General features: G+C 43.1%; 1 protein-coding gene across 1 annotated transcript in view; it reads right to left on the reverse strand.

The window, feature by feature from the left end:
• LOC109855860 (kinesin-like protein CG14535) overlaps window positions 1–14981 on the reverse strand; it is a 138764-nt gene extending 123783 nt beyond the window's left edge. The window contains exon 1 of the mRNA XM_020430525.1: window positions 14943–14981. Coding sequence (XP_020286114.1) covers window positions 14943–14977 — 35 coding nt within the window. The 5' untranslated portion in view covers window positions 14978–14981. The remainder of the gene's footprint in view (window positions 1–14942) is intronic.
• Between the last annotated feature and the right edge of the window lie 217 nt (window positions 14982–15198).

The raw sequence follows: 15198 nt of genomic DNA on the forward strand, positions 1-15198 counted from the left end.
AAGAACGCAACGTGTTTATTATTTTTTTTTTTTTAAATCAGGAAATGCTGATAGGGCAGTTTGAAGCAATCACTGATGTTGAAGTGTAAAGGTGAGAAATGTTTATTAAAGAATATATGTAGATTGTATAAACGTTTCGACCCTTGATTTGGGGGCCTTTATCAATATAAATTAATAAGCAGTAGATGGATCTGCGTTTATAAAGATGTGTGTCACAAATACACAGAAAACTGACACATCTTCACAGAAGCGATTTAGCAACTAAAGTGCAGTATAAAATAATAATCGATGAAAAAGCCGATACGAGGCAAAAAACAACGTCTGACATTAATAAAGAAACATTCACATACACTGACATCCAGTATTTTTTGCCTCGTATCGGCCTTTTCATCGATTATTATTCTATTTAACAATTTCACGAGGTCCACAACATTACTATTTAAAGTGCAGTATATTTACTTATTTTGAACAAACTTGGAGCTATTCATTATTTATCATATTTATTATTTTTTTTAGCTTAGAAAAGTGTTTACGTGTATATTTTTCTATAGATATACATATACAAAATATAATAGAATATTGTTTTTGAGCTTCTGTTTTTTTTTTTTTTTTTTAATAAAATTAAACATCACACGCGTATAATTAAATACACAGATTTATAATATAAGTGCTTCATTGAGAATCATAAAATATAATTAATTGGTGACAACAAGGCCAGTAAGATACTAAGAAGCCAAGTGAAAGTTGACCTTTGCGGTAGCGATACAACTTCAGTATCCCTCCACATACACACAAAACAAACAGGAGTCTATTCCAGACAGGTGAGATCTTTGTAAAGCTCAACAGGCCGAGACTATTTGCGAGATCTTAAACTATCGGAATGTCTGTATTGCGCGAAGCAATAACCAAATCGTAGCAAGCGGAGGGAGAATTTTGGCGCAAGAACAGACTCGCGTCAGTCTGCGTTTCCGACGCGGTAAGCAATCCGCTGTGAGTACACAACTCTGACTCCGATGCGAGAGTTTCCGAGTTTCTCGTTCCCTTCCTCTCTCTTCCTCCGGAGCTATCTCTAATCTCTCGTCACTCAAGCAATATTAAGCCAAGTTTTCAAGAGTCTTACGCGGATCTTGTTCGTGCGCGCACCACAATTCGCACACGCACAGAACAACGCTCGTCCAACACAAAGCAGAGGTGGAATTAAGCTTTCCCATAATAGAGAGAATATAAAGGCTCTCTCTTTCTCTCTCTCTCTCTCTTCGCTCAATTCGGGAATATCCCGACACGGAACGCAGCTTACGGGTTGGGATTTAAATCCCAGATTTTTCGCTGATCTCGGCGGCAAACGTGGTTTTGCGATTATATTGGACGCAATAAATCGTGCATCTCAAATTTAAATACGATGATCTCTTCGAGTGTCTCGGCTATTTGCGCCGGCGTATATTCGTCATCCAAACAGTTTTATATACATATATTCCATTAAACTTCGCGTCGCGACTATATATCACTCGACTCGTGAAAAAAATTCCAACATATTTTCTCGAGTGCCGAACTTTATAGAGCAAATATCGAGAAGCTTCGCCATCGTAATAAACTTTATATCTTTAAGAAATTTATATCCTACAAAATTTCCTGTTCGCGAAGCACGAAGATGAGGGAGGAAGACTGTACGAGGTAACTCGAGCTAAAGCTGTTCTTCCAATAAACTCCGCAATTATTACAACAGTAAGTTTCATCGGCATCATGCCGTATAAAGTGCGGGCGTTTCGACGACGCCGCAACGCAAGTTTGCCCGAAGAGGTTCGACTTCTCGCGCAGTCCTCCCGTTTCGCTTCATTCACCGGCAATCCCTCATCCCCCGTACCAATATGCACTGAAGGAGGTAGTCTCGTCTTGCGGCCAAGTGTTCGCCAAGTTTCGACGAGCCTTACGTGCCCGTCCGCCCTCATCCACATCCCGACTACGCTCGCTGGACGTACAACAAGCAACAAAGGCCCGTTCCTCGCTTGTTGCTCCATAATCCCGCCAAAGAAAACGATGTAATGGCCGTCGCGGTAAGAGGATCTCGTTTCCCTCTTTTCTCTCTTTCTTCTTCCACATCGGTAATTAGTTCGCGGGTGGAATCACACGAATTATTTTTCGTCTTATTCACGAGCGCATCAAAAATGAAAATTCACATCAGACGCGAAAAAAAAAACGACTTTGCAGCAACGATTTTACGGAAATACATTTTTTGAGAACTCAAAAATTATGTAAATGTCACGTATAAAAAAAACATTGAAATAAAAAACAAGATTAAGAAGATGTAAAAACAAAATACATAAATTATAAAACCGAACGATGCATCCCTTCACCATCTACATACACTGTCACCTAAAAAAATATTCGTTTGAATGCGAAACAAAGAAGTTATTGCGACAGTTACTGCAGGCGTTTATCAGAGAGTGTTTTTTTTTTCTCTCCCGTTTTAACGTTCGAGATCGCGCTTATTTATTCTGCATGGCCGAACGGTTAGATTAAAGAGAACTCTAAAAAAAGAAGATCGAACGTGTTTCTCCTGTTTAAGTGAAGATAGCTAAAATGCACGAATCTCCCCACGCTCGTTGGTTTATTTTTAATGGAAGCGTTTCGAGGCGCTTGCGCCGCCAACGGCAAGTCACGCTGTAAAAGATGACGGCATGCCTCATTTGCGAAGTAAAAACCGTTATTTGTCACTATGTCGTTGCATTGTACGTGTCACGCAGGCAGAAAAAGTGACGAGTCGAGGTGTCGGGACAAACGTTAATTAATGAATTACGGCTTTGCCGTCGATGTTTTCATCTTTGCGTTCGACGGAATTTATCAAACGCGCAAAATATACGACCGTGTGCGCAACTTGATCTCAAGTTAAATAATAAAATTAACAGTTTTTTTTCAGAATTTTTAAAGTAAAGATAATTCTAATAGGTACAAAATAGTTCAGATGAAAGTAATTAAAGAGTGTGTGTACACTTTGATGCAAAATCCATGAGATCTGCGTTGCAAAGCGCTTAATCAAACTTTCACTTTTGTTCGAAAAATCGCCTCAAGGATCCCGCGGAACATTCATTTGGAAGTTTCAGCGCCGCTTCGGAGATCAAAGGATCGTCGCGGCCCCGTGGCGATAATAAATTTCCTCACAATTAAAATATTTTTGGAAGCGCACCGGCCCTTGCGCCGGTGCGCGTGTCCTAAATTACGCGCGCGCACAGACCTTCCGCGAGCATCAAATTAAAATTACTAACCGACGCGCGGGACCGTAATTCATTTTTCAAAGGGATGGGAGAGAGAATACTTGTTGAAAATAGTAAAACACGACGCGAGAGTGTTCTCGTGTGTCTCCCGCGTTAATCGCGACGAAAGCATGTTTCGTTGCGCGCCGACCGACGTTGTCGCGTGTGAGTGTTAATTGCGACAAAAAAAAAAAAAAAAAAATAGTCCGTGCGATCTGTTATCGTTGTAGAAGCTCGTGTTGATTAATGCGAGCACATGTGTTTCTAAAATGCCAGCGAAACTACTGACAAGCTACAAAATATCCAATGTTACCTACTTGTGCAACATTTTTGTGCACTTCATTTCTACATAAATATGTATAAAATTAATATTTTGTATTCGCATCGAATGTTTGCAGAGAAAATACAAAACTAAGTATTTTTTATTTTTTTTTAAGAATAAAAGATGTATCGCAACTTTTTTAACGACATTTCTTCAAGCGGGTAACGCAAAAGTCGAAAAGTCAAATCGGATCCACGAAAGAGGATATCATTTATATGAAACGAAACTGCGATATATTTTTTTTTATACGAAGGGTGTGAAGAAAAGAAACAAATGTCACTTCGCCCGACGTCCGGGATGAAATCGCCAAGAAGAAAGATATCCTTCGCACGCATATTTCTGAAAGTGTCAAGGCGACGCGTCACCCTGGAGGTCACGTCAGTGTTGCGGCTGCTGCCACACGGGGCCATCCCCCCGGGAGACAAGCCGAGGATAGCCTGGAGCAGGAGAAACGCGCGCGCGCGCGCGTACCCGTGACTGTACACGTGTGTTGTTTGCCGTGTGTTGTACAACAACGCCACGGCACACAGAAAAGCGTCGCACGTCCCGGGAACGTCTGAGTGCCGTCGACTCTATGATGGATGCGTTGGGTTTGACGTAACGTAATAGGTACAGACACGTCAGGGAGTGCACTCACGTTTCTCTGACGCTCTTCTTTGTTTTAATACACACTTCACCGGGTATATACACACCGCGCACGCACCGCGCGCGCGCGCGCGCCTCATTTTGCCGGAGGAGGCCCCGCTATCGCGATTTAGGGGGATATGATACATCGATCCCCGAAGTGCATTCTTCGCAAAGTGTCCGCCTCGAAGCGGTCCGCCGACCGGTTACAGATAACGACGACGAGGTTCGTCCGATATCATTGTTTCGTTTACGATAATTAATAAGCCTGATTCTAACAAGCCTGTGAAACTCGCTAAAACGAGTTTCTATGTAAATCGCCGTGATTTTTACGCGACAAGTTTTGTTTGTTCGTTCAGTGGTTTTATCGATTAGTTATAACGCGACAAGGTGATATTACGCTTCTCCGCGGTTCGCCGACTGGTTTAGATCTCGACTTCGCCCGTCGTACTATGTACTTTAAGTCTACAGACAAACACGAACGAAACCCGCGTTTCAAAATTTTATTCTCACAATATATATCCGCGACACACCGTTCCTTCCGTTTCCCGCGCTCAGTTAGTCTCTTAATGTTTTCGTAAACTATGTACCTTTCACATCTTAAATGTTGACAGTTTGCATCGCATAGCAAGTAGAAGCCTCGCCACTTTCACAAAGTTACCGAACCGAAGTCGCTGTTACATGATCGATACTCGGCAAACTATATCTGTCACGTCGCTCGTTTGTATTTCCGTCTTTAATGCCGAGCGACGTAAATGCGAAGACGAAGATGACCTAAGTCGCTTCAATTTCGTGTCTCGTTTAACACAAATGACGTATAACCGATGTATAGCCGAAAGTCAATTTCAAAGTGGAGAAACAAGCGAAAGAGACTCTCTCTCTCTCTCTCTCTCACCTTTTCTTCACTTTCTGAACACTTTGATGACATTTCGTCTAAATATTTTTTTCTAAAAAAAGTTTTTAGACGCGCGTCTCACATTTCTATCTGAATTTATATCCATTCCCTCTCACGCGTGATGTAACGCACGCAATCCGAAAGATACGTTTGATCAAAGATAATTCAAGTTTTAAGGAAGAAGCATAAAAAAAACCAAACAAGCAAAAAAAAGAAATAAAAAAAAAAAAAAAAAGACACGCGGGAGAGAAAAACGCACGATCCGCGTATCGACGATCAATAAATCAGGGGTGCGTGCGCCCTCCTGCTTGGGACGCCCGCGAGGGTGGCACCGTCGTCGTCGTCGTCGTCGTCGCGCGCATCTTGACGGCACAAATAAAATACGACCCAATTTCACGGTGCAAACCGCGAAACAATGGTATTGATTTTATTTCCATATCCCACATGCGACAAAGGAAGGGATCGGCGAGGAGAATCAAAACGGGAACTCAAAGAGAGAAGAAGACGGCTCCTCTCGTCTTGGACCGTGAAAGGTCCCGGTGCGTGCGAGGGGAGAATGCGAGCGCGGGACTCTGGGGGGGTTACATATCGAGCGATGAATGTCGGACGTTTCAGCGTGCACGTCACGTAGTGGCGGAGTCGCTCGCCGAGGTGAGACAAGAGAAAACCGGAACAGAGAGAGAGACGTCGTCGGCGACTTGGATGCGGAGAGATAGACGAAGACGCGCGAGGTGGACAGAAGAAAAAGGAGATGGTGGTATAGAGATGGGATAGACGAAGCGCGCGAAGGTCACGAGAAAAGTTTATCTCCGGCGAAGCCCCCTTACGCACGCTAGCATAATTAAGAAAGTTCTTTCTGTCCGGGAGAGTTTTTCCCGGTGTCTTCGGCTATTGTTATTCTTGGTTCGTAGCGGCGCTAATTAAGCCCGGCCGAATAGCGCAATAGTGAATTCCTGTGACGGAAGATTTACGACTGTCATTGCGTCGGGGACGCCCCGGCTCTCTCGCGGGGCGTGGATTAACGTGTACGAGATTATGCGAGTCACTCGCGAAAACAGCGGCCGCGACACAACGCTCATTCGGCACGTTCGCTTCGGGTGCAAACCGAGCTGAATTCGCGGGTTGAGGAACGCGTTTTCGTTCTGTCGGACGTGCCGGGGGCGAAAAAAAAAACAAAAAAAAAAAAAAAGAAAGATATATACCTACGCGAAATTCTCATCGTAAAAACGTTGAAACCGAATGCGTTAACTAAATAAATTTTGTAGACGTTGCGCGCGTATATATCGCGGCGCGCGAGCGTGATGCAAAATCAACTGCCAGCTGCAACGTTCTCTCTTCTCGTGTGCGAAAGCGTCGTATTACATTCATGCGCGCCTCGTAAAATTACGAATGCCTTTCATTCTCGTAAACTCGACGGACTATAACGTGTGGCGCACGTGAAAAAAAAAAAACGGATCTGCCGCCGCAGATCGCGGCTTTATTCGCGCAATACGATTGCGCGCGTAAATGTATTGTATATATATATAACACAACTCGCGACTTTAAACTTTCACTGCGAAGCCGAATCTATATTGATTCACGCGCGATACGTGCATCGCGCGGTGCCGTCGTTTTATCGTAAACCTATCGCACGATAAAGCATATACGCGCGACTACATATTGTGACAATATTTTTTTTATTTTTATTTTTTTTTTTTTCCAGATGATCTCGCGCACGCGTTCGTATATTGTTCGCGTTCTACTGGATACGGAGAGAGTCTCGGTACAGCGAATAGTTATATAAGCGGATAAAAAGAAATTAGGAATATATACGTACGTATATAGAGAAAATGGACCGTCGAGTTGTCGCTTGCGCGAAATGTTTTTTTCGTTCGTTCCGCCATCGCTCTCTCGCGCGGCAGTGTGAAAGCGAAGAAATGTACCGCGGCCGCGATTTTGCGAGATAACGGCTTTCCGCGGAGGTAAAGCTCGCTGAAAAAAAAAAGCCATTGGTCGTTTCGACGGATTTTATCCGCGTTTCTCGATTTCGTGCACGCGCCGCGTTTTCGAATTGACTCCTACGTGGTTGATGTGCACGCGCCGCTAATGTTACACGTCGGGCGCAAAGGATTTTTTTTTTTTTTTTTTTTTCCAATTACATATCCCGGCTACTTTCCGCGCGAGAAACTCGGAATGTAAAACGGCGGGATTCTCAAAGCGAAGCATTCAATTGGATACGTGCGAGATATTCGCGATGGATAATTATGAAGTTTGCAACACCGAAAGTTTGCGCACAAATGCAATATTTTTAAGAGATTTTATCTGAAATTCTCTCGTACACACACGCGTACGTGAAAAAGAGAGTTTTAATGAAAGTTGGTGGAACAATTTTATAATCAAATAATATGTACCGCAAAAATTTGCACAATACAAAAAACAAAAAAAAACAAAATGTGTTTAAAAAAGGGGAACGAAACAAAATAATGAATAATGTAATCTAATTATTTTTGCGCGTCCGTGCCGTTTGCGTGCACGTTGGACGATACTTTAAAAAATATCGTCGTATTACAGCGTCGTATATTTCACATGCAGAGAAGATAGCGGAAATCTTGGAATAAAACGGCGGATTTTTTTTTTTTTTTTCGTCCAACACCTCGAGCGTACACATGAATCTGAAACGAGGTTTCGTGCCGCGATGTTGGACGACCTGATAACTATGATAACTACTTGCGGTAGTCGGCTAGCAGGCGGGATTCTACCAGACACACAGCAGACGCGCGCTTCTTGAATCCAATAAGGTGAATGCACTCGACCTTGTCGAACATTGTTACAGTCACGTCGGAAACGCGAGTGTTTCCAATACAACGACAGGCACGAGCCCTCCATACGTAAAGTCGCTCGCTAAACATTCATGAAGCTTGCGGCGTACACGATGTACGCCGTTTAAACCAAAATGGGGAGTTGCTTGATTCGTAAGCGCGTTTAACAAAATATGCATGTGATGTATTCATGCTGCATTTATTTTTCCGATCGTTTTATATATCGATACCGTTATCAGTAATACCGGCGGATATCTCGAAACGGTATCACAATTGTTTCCAAGGTCATTAATATTACAATAATTCCATTATTGAGTGACATTGCAGTTAAATGACTCGATCTCGTTTTCCTCTTCTCTTTTTTTTTCATTAAACGCTACTGCTAATAATTCCGAGAATTATTTTTAATTTCAACTTGTTATCTTTTTTATTGTACCGAGCTATGGCACAAGCGTGAAATGAATTCTCGCTGCTGGAAATGATTTCGCGAAATCGTCGTCGACGAGCGAGGAAGCGCCTTCGTCCGTGCCCCTTAACCGCGCGAGCGAGGTTTCCGGAAAAGGTAACATTGATTTAAGATAACGCCGGGACGCCAAGAATTGACAAATTGCCCGGGACTCGAAAACCGACGCGGATAGAAAGGCGTCGTAAGACCGGTTGAAGGTGAAGGGTAATATGTCGCGGTTGGGAAAAGAAAGGTTCCCCGACACGCGGCAGAGATCGAACGCGGCGGCGAGGGGGGGGGGGGCACGCCGAGGGGCACGGTTGAAAGAGGACAATAGAGGACCGATAAATAAATCCGTAATCGGTGGTCCGCAGGTTTTAGCCTGAATGGCTCGATTGGCTCCTAAAGGTGATTTCCAAGAGGACCCGAGCAAGAAAAGCTCTTTCACGCTCTTCATCTCTCTTCTTGCTGCTGCTGCCGCTGCCGCGCTCGGCCATCGGTATATCTTGCCGAAGGGCTGTACTTTTATCCCGCGCTTCCACCTTCTCTCCCCCTTCGTCCCTTTCCATTCTTTCGCACCTACCTTCTCGCTTCGGTCTCTCTGTTATTTGCCGCCGACTCTACGTCGTCTCTCTACCGATGAATCCGCGCGCGTGAAAAATGGCAAGTAAGAAGAGAGAGTCTGTAATTAACTTCTCGCCTTCGCTCTGCTTCATTAGTCTTTTGCGCGGTGTATGTAACATTCTAAAGCGCTCTTGTCCGCGAAATAAAGTCAGCAAAGAAATGCATCGCACATGTTGTTTAATTTTTATGCAAGTAACAAACTTTTCGCAACGTAAAGTGGAGATAAAAGGGAGAAAGAATTTGTTAATTAAAGTTTATTTAAACTCGCTCGAATTACCGTTTTTACACAGAAACGTCGTTTATTCCGTCGTTTATGGTTCGGACGTCGTTGTAAGGAACATGAATTAAATTGACTATCGCACGACTGAAGTCGCGTGCGCGGTCGTCGCGCGCGCGCGCGCGCGCGCGGGTCTAATCACCGAAATCTGTTAATGTATCGCCGCACGTTTGCAAGATTCTAAATTCACTGTGCGAGAAAACCGAATTAGCATGCGGGGCCGTGCCACAGCCCATGAGAAATACGACCCTAATACCTTACTTTCATTTGCGTAGAAATGAATTGTCCGTATCGCCTGCCGCGCGTTAAGCACAGAGATAAGCGTAGTAAACGAGTACCAATTATCGCACTTTTGAGCGTCACTACTGTGACGCTCTCTCTATTCGCGGACAATCATGCTAATTGCGGTGAGAGACAATCACCGATGAGACAATTTAACGAAGTGCCCGCGACACGCCGTATTGTCCGCGAAATAAAGCAAACAGTTTGATATATCCAAGTGTGTTATCTACTAGACATAAAAAATTCAATTACAAAAACGAACAAAAGTTTTGTTAAAAGAACGTGTTTTGCACCGTAAACTTTGTTTAAAAATTCAGACGGTAAACTTGACACTTCTCAGACTCTTCTGCGTGCGGCACCTCTTGTACAATATTCTCTCAGAAACTTATTTCTCTGCTTTTCGTCGCTCGCGCGCGTATACTGCGTACACGCACGCACTTATGAATCGCAAAAATCGTAAATTTTTTCTCGCTATCTATTTTACTGGACGTCGCATGAGTCTCGGACTTTAAGAGTACGTCGCGGTCGCGCACGCCAGACTCGTTTCTTTCAATAATAGAGACCATAATCGCGCGCGTATCCCACTTCCGTTTAAGCCGGATAAGCGCCGCGACTCGCCGCTGGCGCGAGAAAGAAAATACGCCCGGCGGACTGAGCGACGGCCGACCGAGGAAACTTTTTCAATCTGCCGTCATTATGTGCGAGTTTAGTTCGCGTTGGTTCACCTTCAGTTAACTACTCTCGTCGTCGGCCGTGCACTTCCTCCCGCGCTATGCTCAAACTAATTTCCAAGAAGATGGCCGATGGACTTGAAGGAGCTGCGAGGATAGCCTTCATCCGAGAGAGAGCCCGTCGACTGCGCCGCGTCGTACCGGAAGCGAAAAGTAATTCGTTAAAGCGTACGACTTCCGAGGACATTTTTATTCAGGAAACATTTCAGTCTTTAGCGTGACTCGAATCCACTTATAATCCCAGGACGAATATCGTCGCATGATGTTCGCGTTTGGTTGAGTAATGCGCGCGGCCTGGATTTACGTGCCACCACTCGGACCGCTTGCTCTACGTAAGACATAATTTATCACGTGAAAAATTACGAGTTTCCCGGTTTATATATGCGGTTTTAATTTAAAAAAATTAAAATATAATTACGTAAAGAAAATTTAAATCTGAGAAATATACTATCTGTAAAATCAATTTTTCTTACAAGCTACTGAACTTAGATTGGTTTCACATACGAGCGGATTTGAAACAATTATGACTTAAGACTCGTGAAATTACCAACAAGATATATATAAGGCCTTACGAGCTATTCTCAAGATGTTTTTGAGTAGAAACTTGTACGTGTATATATATATACATACACATGTAACAAATTCAACTTGTAAATTTTTACAAATGAGTGTTTTTTGAGTTGAAAACTCAATTCTTAAAATCATACGGGATGCCGGATTTGCATCTCACATATGACAGACCCCGGATACCCCCCTAACTAATTTTAAAATTTTGCGAAAAAAATTGCGGATTTGAGTTGTACAAGACTGGAATGCTTCAAGCTTAAAGCGTTTCACAATTTCCGAATTACACACGCTTTAGGTGAAAAGTAACAGATTCACAGAAGCAACACGTATACATGACTCCGTCCACTCTCTCTCTCTCTCTCTCTCTCTGTTCCTCTTTCCTCGCAAGCGTGTTGCGGGTTTAATTATGGCGCGATGCTGTGTGTATACATTTGAAAATTAAACGCAATTCCAGTCACGAGAAATATTAATCAATGGACTCCTTGAAGATTCATCCGCGGGATTTATTCCCCTCTCGGCTGCTCAAAGTATATGCAAGAAAAAAAAAAAAAAAAGAAAAAACGAGAAGGAACAACCAAAGAAGACCGAAAACAAATTACAGCAGTCCGTCTCCTTCCGCCGCACGCGAAATCCTGCGCAGCGTAATTTTCCCGGGAGCGAAGCCTCCACGGCAAGCTTTTCCTCGTCTTTTCAGAGACTGACGCTGACGAGACACTTTCCTTTCTATAGCGAAGAATCGTTCGTTAGTCGTAAACCGCCGTCGAAAGATTCTCGACGAAATATACGTATTACGTGATGTGGTCGTGACGAGCTGTAAAATCTCGCGGAAAAGTTAACATCTCGTGTTTATGAAATTTTGTCAACTTCGCAAACCCGTTCTTCTTTAAGTGAATTCTTCTCGATCGAGAATTCGACGCGACTTATTTCGTCGCGCGAGTCAAGAAGTTAAAACCGTTTTCCGCAAGCTCTCGCTCATCTTTCCTGGATGAACATGGGACACACAAATATATCTCTACCGAGATTGAATTGATTCGCGAAATTGGAAATACGAGACAAACTCATTTCTATGCCAATGTAACACCGTAAGAGCGCAACACGAATTCTTCCTTCTTTCTAGAAAATTGTTCAGCAGAGAGATAGAGAGAAAATGTAGTTTTTTAATATTTCTTAAAAAAATTAAAAAATTTAAATTGATAAAGAAAATACACAGACTAACAAAACTGATCGTAATACATATCGTGCACATTTTATAAAGAAAGGATTTTTTTACCGAGAAATTACGCGTTTCTAAATTTCTGGAAAATGTTTTAATACGTATCGAAAACAAAAACATTTAAAAGTTTACAATTTATAATTCTTCCTCGGTCAAGATTCCGGTAAAAAAAAAAAAGCGTAAAACTTCAACTTCGCAAAGCTGACGAAATATTTTTCGAGAGAAAGAGAACTGACGCGCATCAGCGACAGAACAAAACACGAAACGCGTTTTCGCAAGAAAAAGCTTGCGCGGCCAGCTAGGGAGATAAGGATAAACAAATAGAGGGTACAAAGCGACCGCTGTAGTACACGCGTAAGCATGTGCGACGTGCAGACGAATCGGCATCAGTGATATGATGAGATTCATCATATCTTGCTCCGAGGCTATTTTACCCTTGTCCTTCACCCGGCGTATTATTATTTGCGCTTTCATCTCACGATGGTGCTTCTATCTGTCGGCTTGTTGTGTGTTTCAACAATTGATCTTTTATAACAAATCGGCAGTGAATATGGTGGGAGACGCTTTCCACGTAAAATAATTTAATTACGGTTTATATTAATTTTTGTGTTTTGAAAAATATTATTATATAATCGTTAAAAAGTTTGCTTTGTTTTATATATGCAACCATCAATAAAAATAAAAATATATAATTGTTTAAATTAAAAAAAAATTCTTTTTTTTTATGTAACCGATACGTTTGACACACATGTTTAATTGCTTTTTGAGACAAATGCTATAGTAATTAATATTGAAATTGCGAACATTTCAACGAACTTGCTCGTGGCATTTCAAGTTTGGAGAATGATAATGCACATATGATATTGCGGTTGTTACAATATGATATGCGCGCATGGATATCATTTCACATGTTAATTTTCAATAAATGACATATATATATGTATATATATATATATATATGGCCGGATCTATGATGATCCCGCGTGTCTCCGTATCACATTGAAGACCGAAACATCCAGATGGAACGTCCGCTCGGCGCGACGAATAAAGAGCAACGTATTTTCATTGCCGCTGGCTTTTCGCGCGGATGGAAAGAGACGGGCGGCAAGAAACGCGCGGGGGCGGTAGGGAAGAGGAAAAGCCGCGGGAAAGCTGCAAGCCGATGAAAATGACAATGCCCCGCGGGCACACGTCCGACGTTCTCCGACCGCCTCCTGCAACCACTCCCTCTTCTCCCTCTGCCTTCCGTTCGCTTCGCCACTCTTCGTCTTTTCGTTGAGAGCGAGTTTCGTAATAATCGAACAGGAAAGAGCGAGAAGGGAAGAAAGATGATCGGCCGCCGCGGTTCATACAATATCCGGAGTATTGGGTGGCGAGGAGAACCGGAGAGAGAGAGGAGAAGAACGTCTTGGAGAGAAGAACGACGCGGGATCATAATAAGTAGAGACGACGAGGACCGCGAAAGACCGCGCCGGAGGTCGCCGTCGATGGAAAAATCGCGATGGTCCTTTTCGTCGGCATTCTTCGCTACGTTGTTGTTGCCCAATAATGAAACGCTATATATCTCGAGCCGTTTGTCGAGCCGGGGTGATTATTCGCCTTTTCGAATACCGAATCAATCCCGAGACACGTACGCGCTCTTCATAATCGCGGGGGACGTTTCATTTTCCATATTGAAAAGACTCTCATGCGCGTCTGTAGTTACAGACAAAAGTGATTCGTTCCAATTATTGCTCCAACTCCAAATGTGCAAGAAGTATATTTAACTTATATAATAATTATATAATAATTCTATTTTTTGTGTATATATGTGTATGTAACTACACAGTTGAAAAATATTTATAAGTTTCAATTAATATCACGATATTTCGTATCATATCTGCATATATATGTATATATGTGTTTAAAAAAATATTTCCAAGCTTTTGTATTCTCACTCTTTCACCACCGCAGTTCGACCATAAATTATTCGCATCGACTGAGTTTTAATTACTCATTCTGCAGTCGGCTGTCGCATGTGTATATCAAGCTTCGGTCGCGATTTTACGCCTCGCGAGCTGGGCGAGCTCGCACGTACCGCTCGACAGCCGAGTGACGCGTACAACTGCAACTGCGAGCTCTCTCGCCACATGATGGTCAGTCACGTTCATAGACGCCCCGACGCACATGGGCCGCGTCGTAATGTCGCGGTACGTGCCGCGATTACCATCGCGAGAGAGGATAGAAAACCTCTCTTCCCCGGGATTTAATTCCAACGTATCGGTAAAAACGGATCCATCTCCCTTCTTCCCTTCTCTCCTCTCTCTTTCTCTCTCTTTCTCTCTCTCTCTCACGGCTCTCGAACCCATTCGCGCGCGCGATGACAGCGCGCGTTTGTAAGCGCGATTCTTTTACCCACGCGATTTCTCCCGTGATTGGACTCGCCGCGCCGTCTACTCGCTTAGAAGAACGCGTGCGACATACGCGGAGAGAGGTAATGAGAAACTAGGCGGGATTTAATTATCCATTAGCAATTAATCGCGGGCCGCCAGTGTAATGAGGCCAGCGTCACGCGCAATTAAGCAGAACGAAGAATTCCGTTAATTACAGACTCCGAAGGCTTAATTGGATGTTAACAAGTTGCTTCGCATCGGTCTTTTCCTGGAGATTTTTCTCGGTGAAAACTCGACTCCGCAGAAATCCAACGTTTGTTATATTACGCAGATTATAAGATCGTAGACATTTTTGTTGAATCGAATCGAGATTGTGTTTAAGTCTCGTGAAAAATTGTTAATAAATAAAACCATCGCGTATATAGTTTATTTCTATGGCTAATTTTTCTTTGATCGCCATACACAAACGTATCCAATATGCAAAAACACATTAAGTATCTTAATTATTTGAAACTTTTAATAAAAAAAAAAAAAAATTATGTACCTGGGCGATTCCTTGCCTTCCTGACCGCTCGCCATGTCGTAGCGAGAAAAATGTTCAAGGTCCTTCCGCTTCTGTAGATTTCACAGTTTTTCTCACGACACTTTCACAGTTCATCGGCGGTGTTTGATCGTCAGCGATCCGGACCGGATCTACGCTCTCGAACTCAAGTCCCAACAGTCACGAGACGAGAATTCGTCGAAACAAAACGCAGATCTCCAAGACGATTCGAACATGTTCGAAGAGTCACCGACTTACA

This window comes from Pseudomyrmex gracilis, unplaced genomic scaffold (assembly GCF_002006095.1).
Source record: "Pseudomyrmex gracilis isolate BER0280 unplaced genomic scaffold, ASM200609v1 scaffold_100, whole genome shotgun sequence".
Taxonomy (NCBI): Eukaryota; Metazoa; Arthropoda; class Insecta; order Hymenoptera; family Formicidae; genus Pseudomyrmex; species Pseudomyrmex gracilis.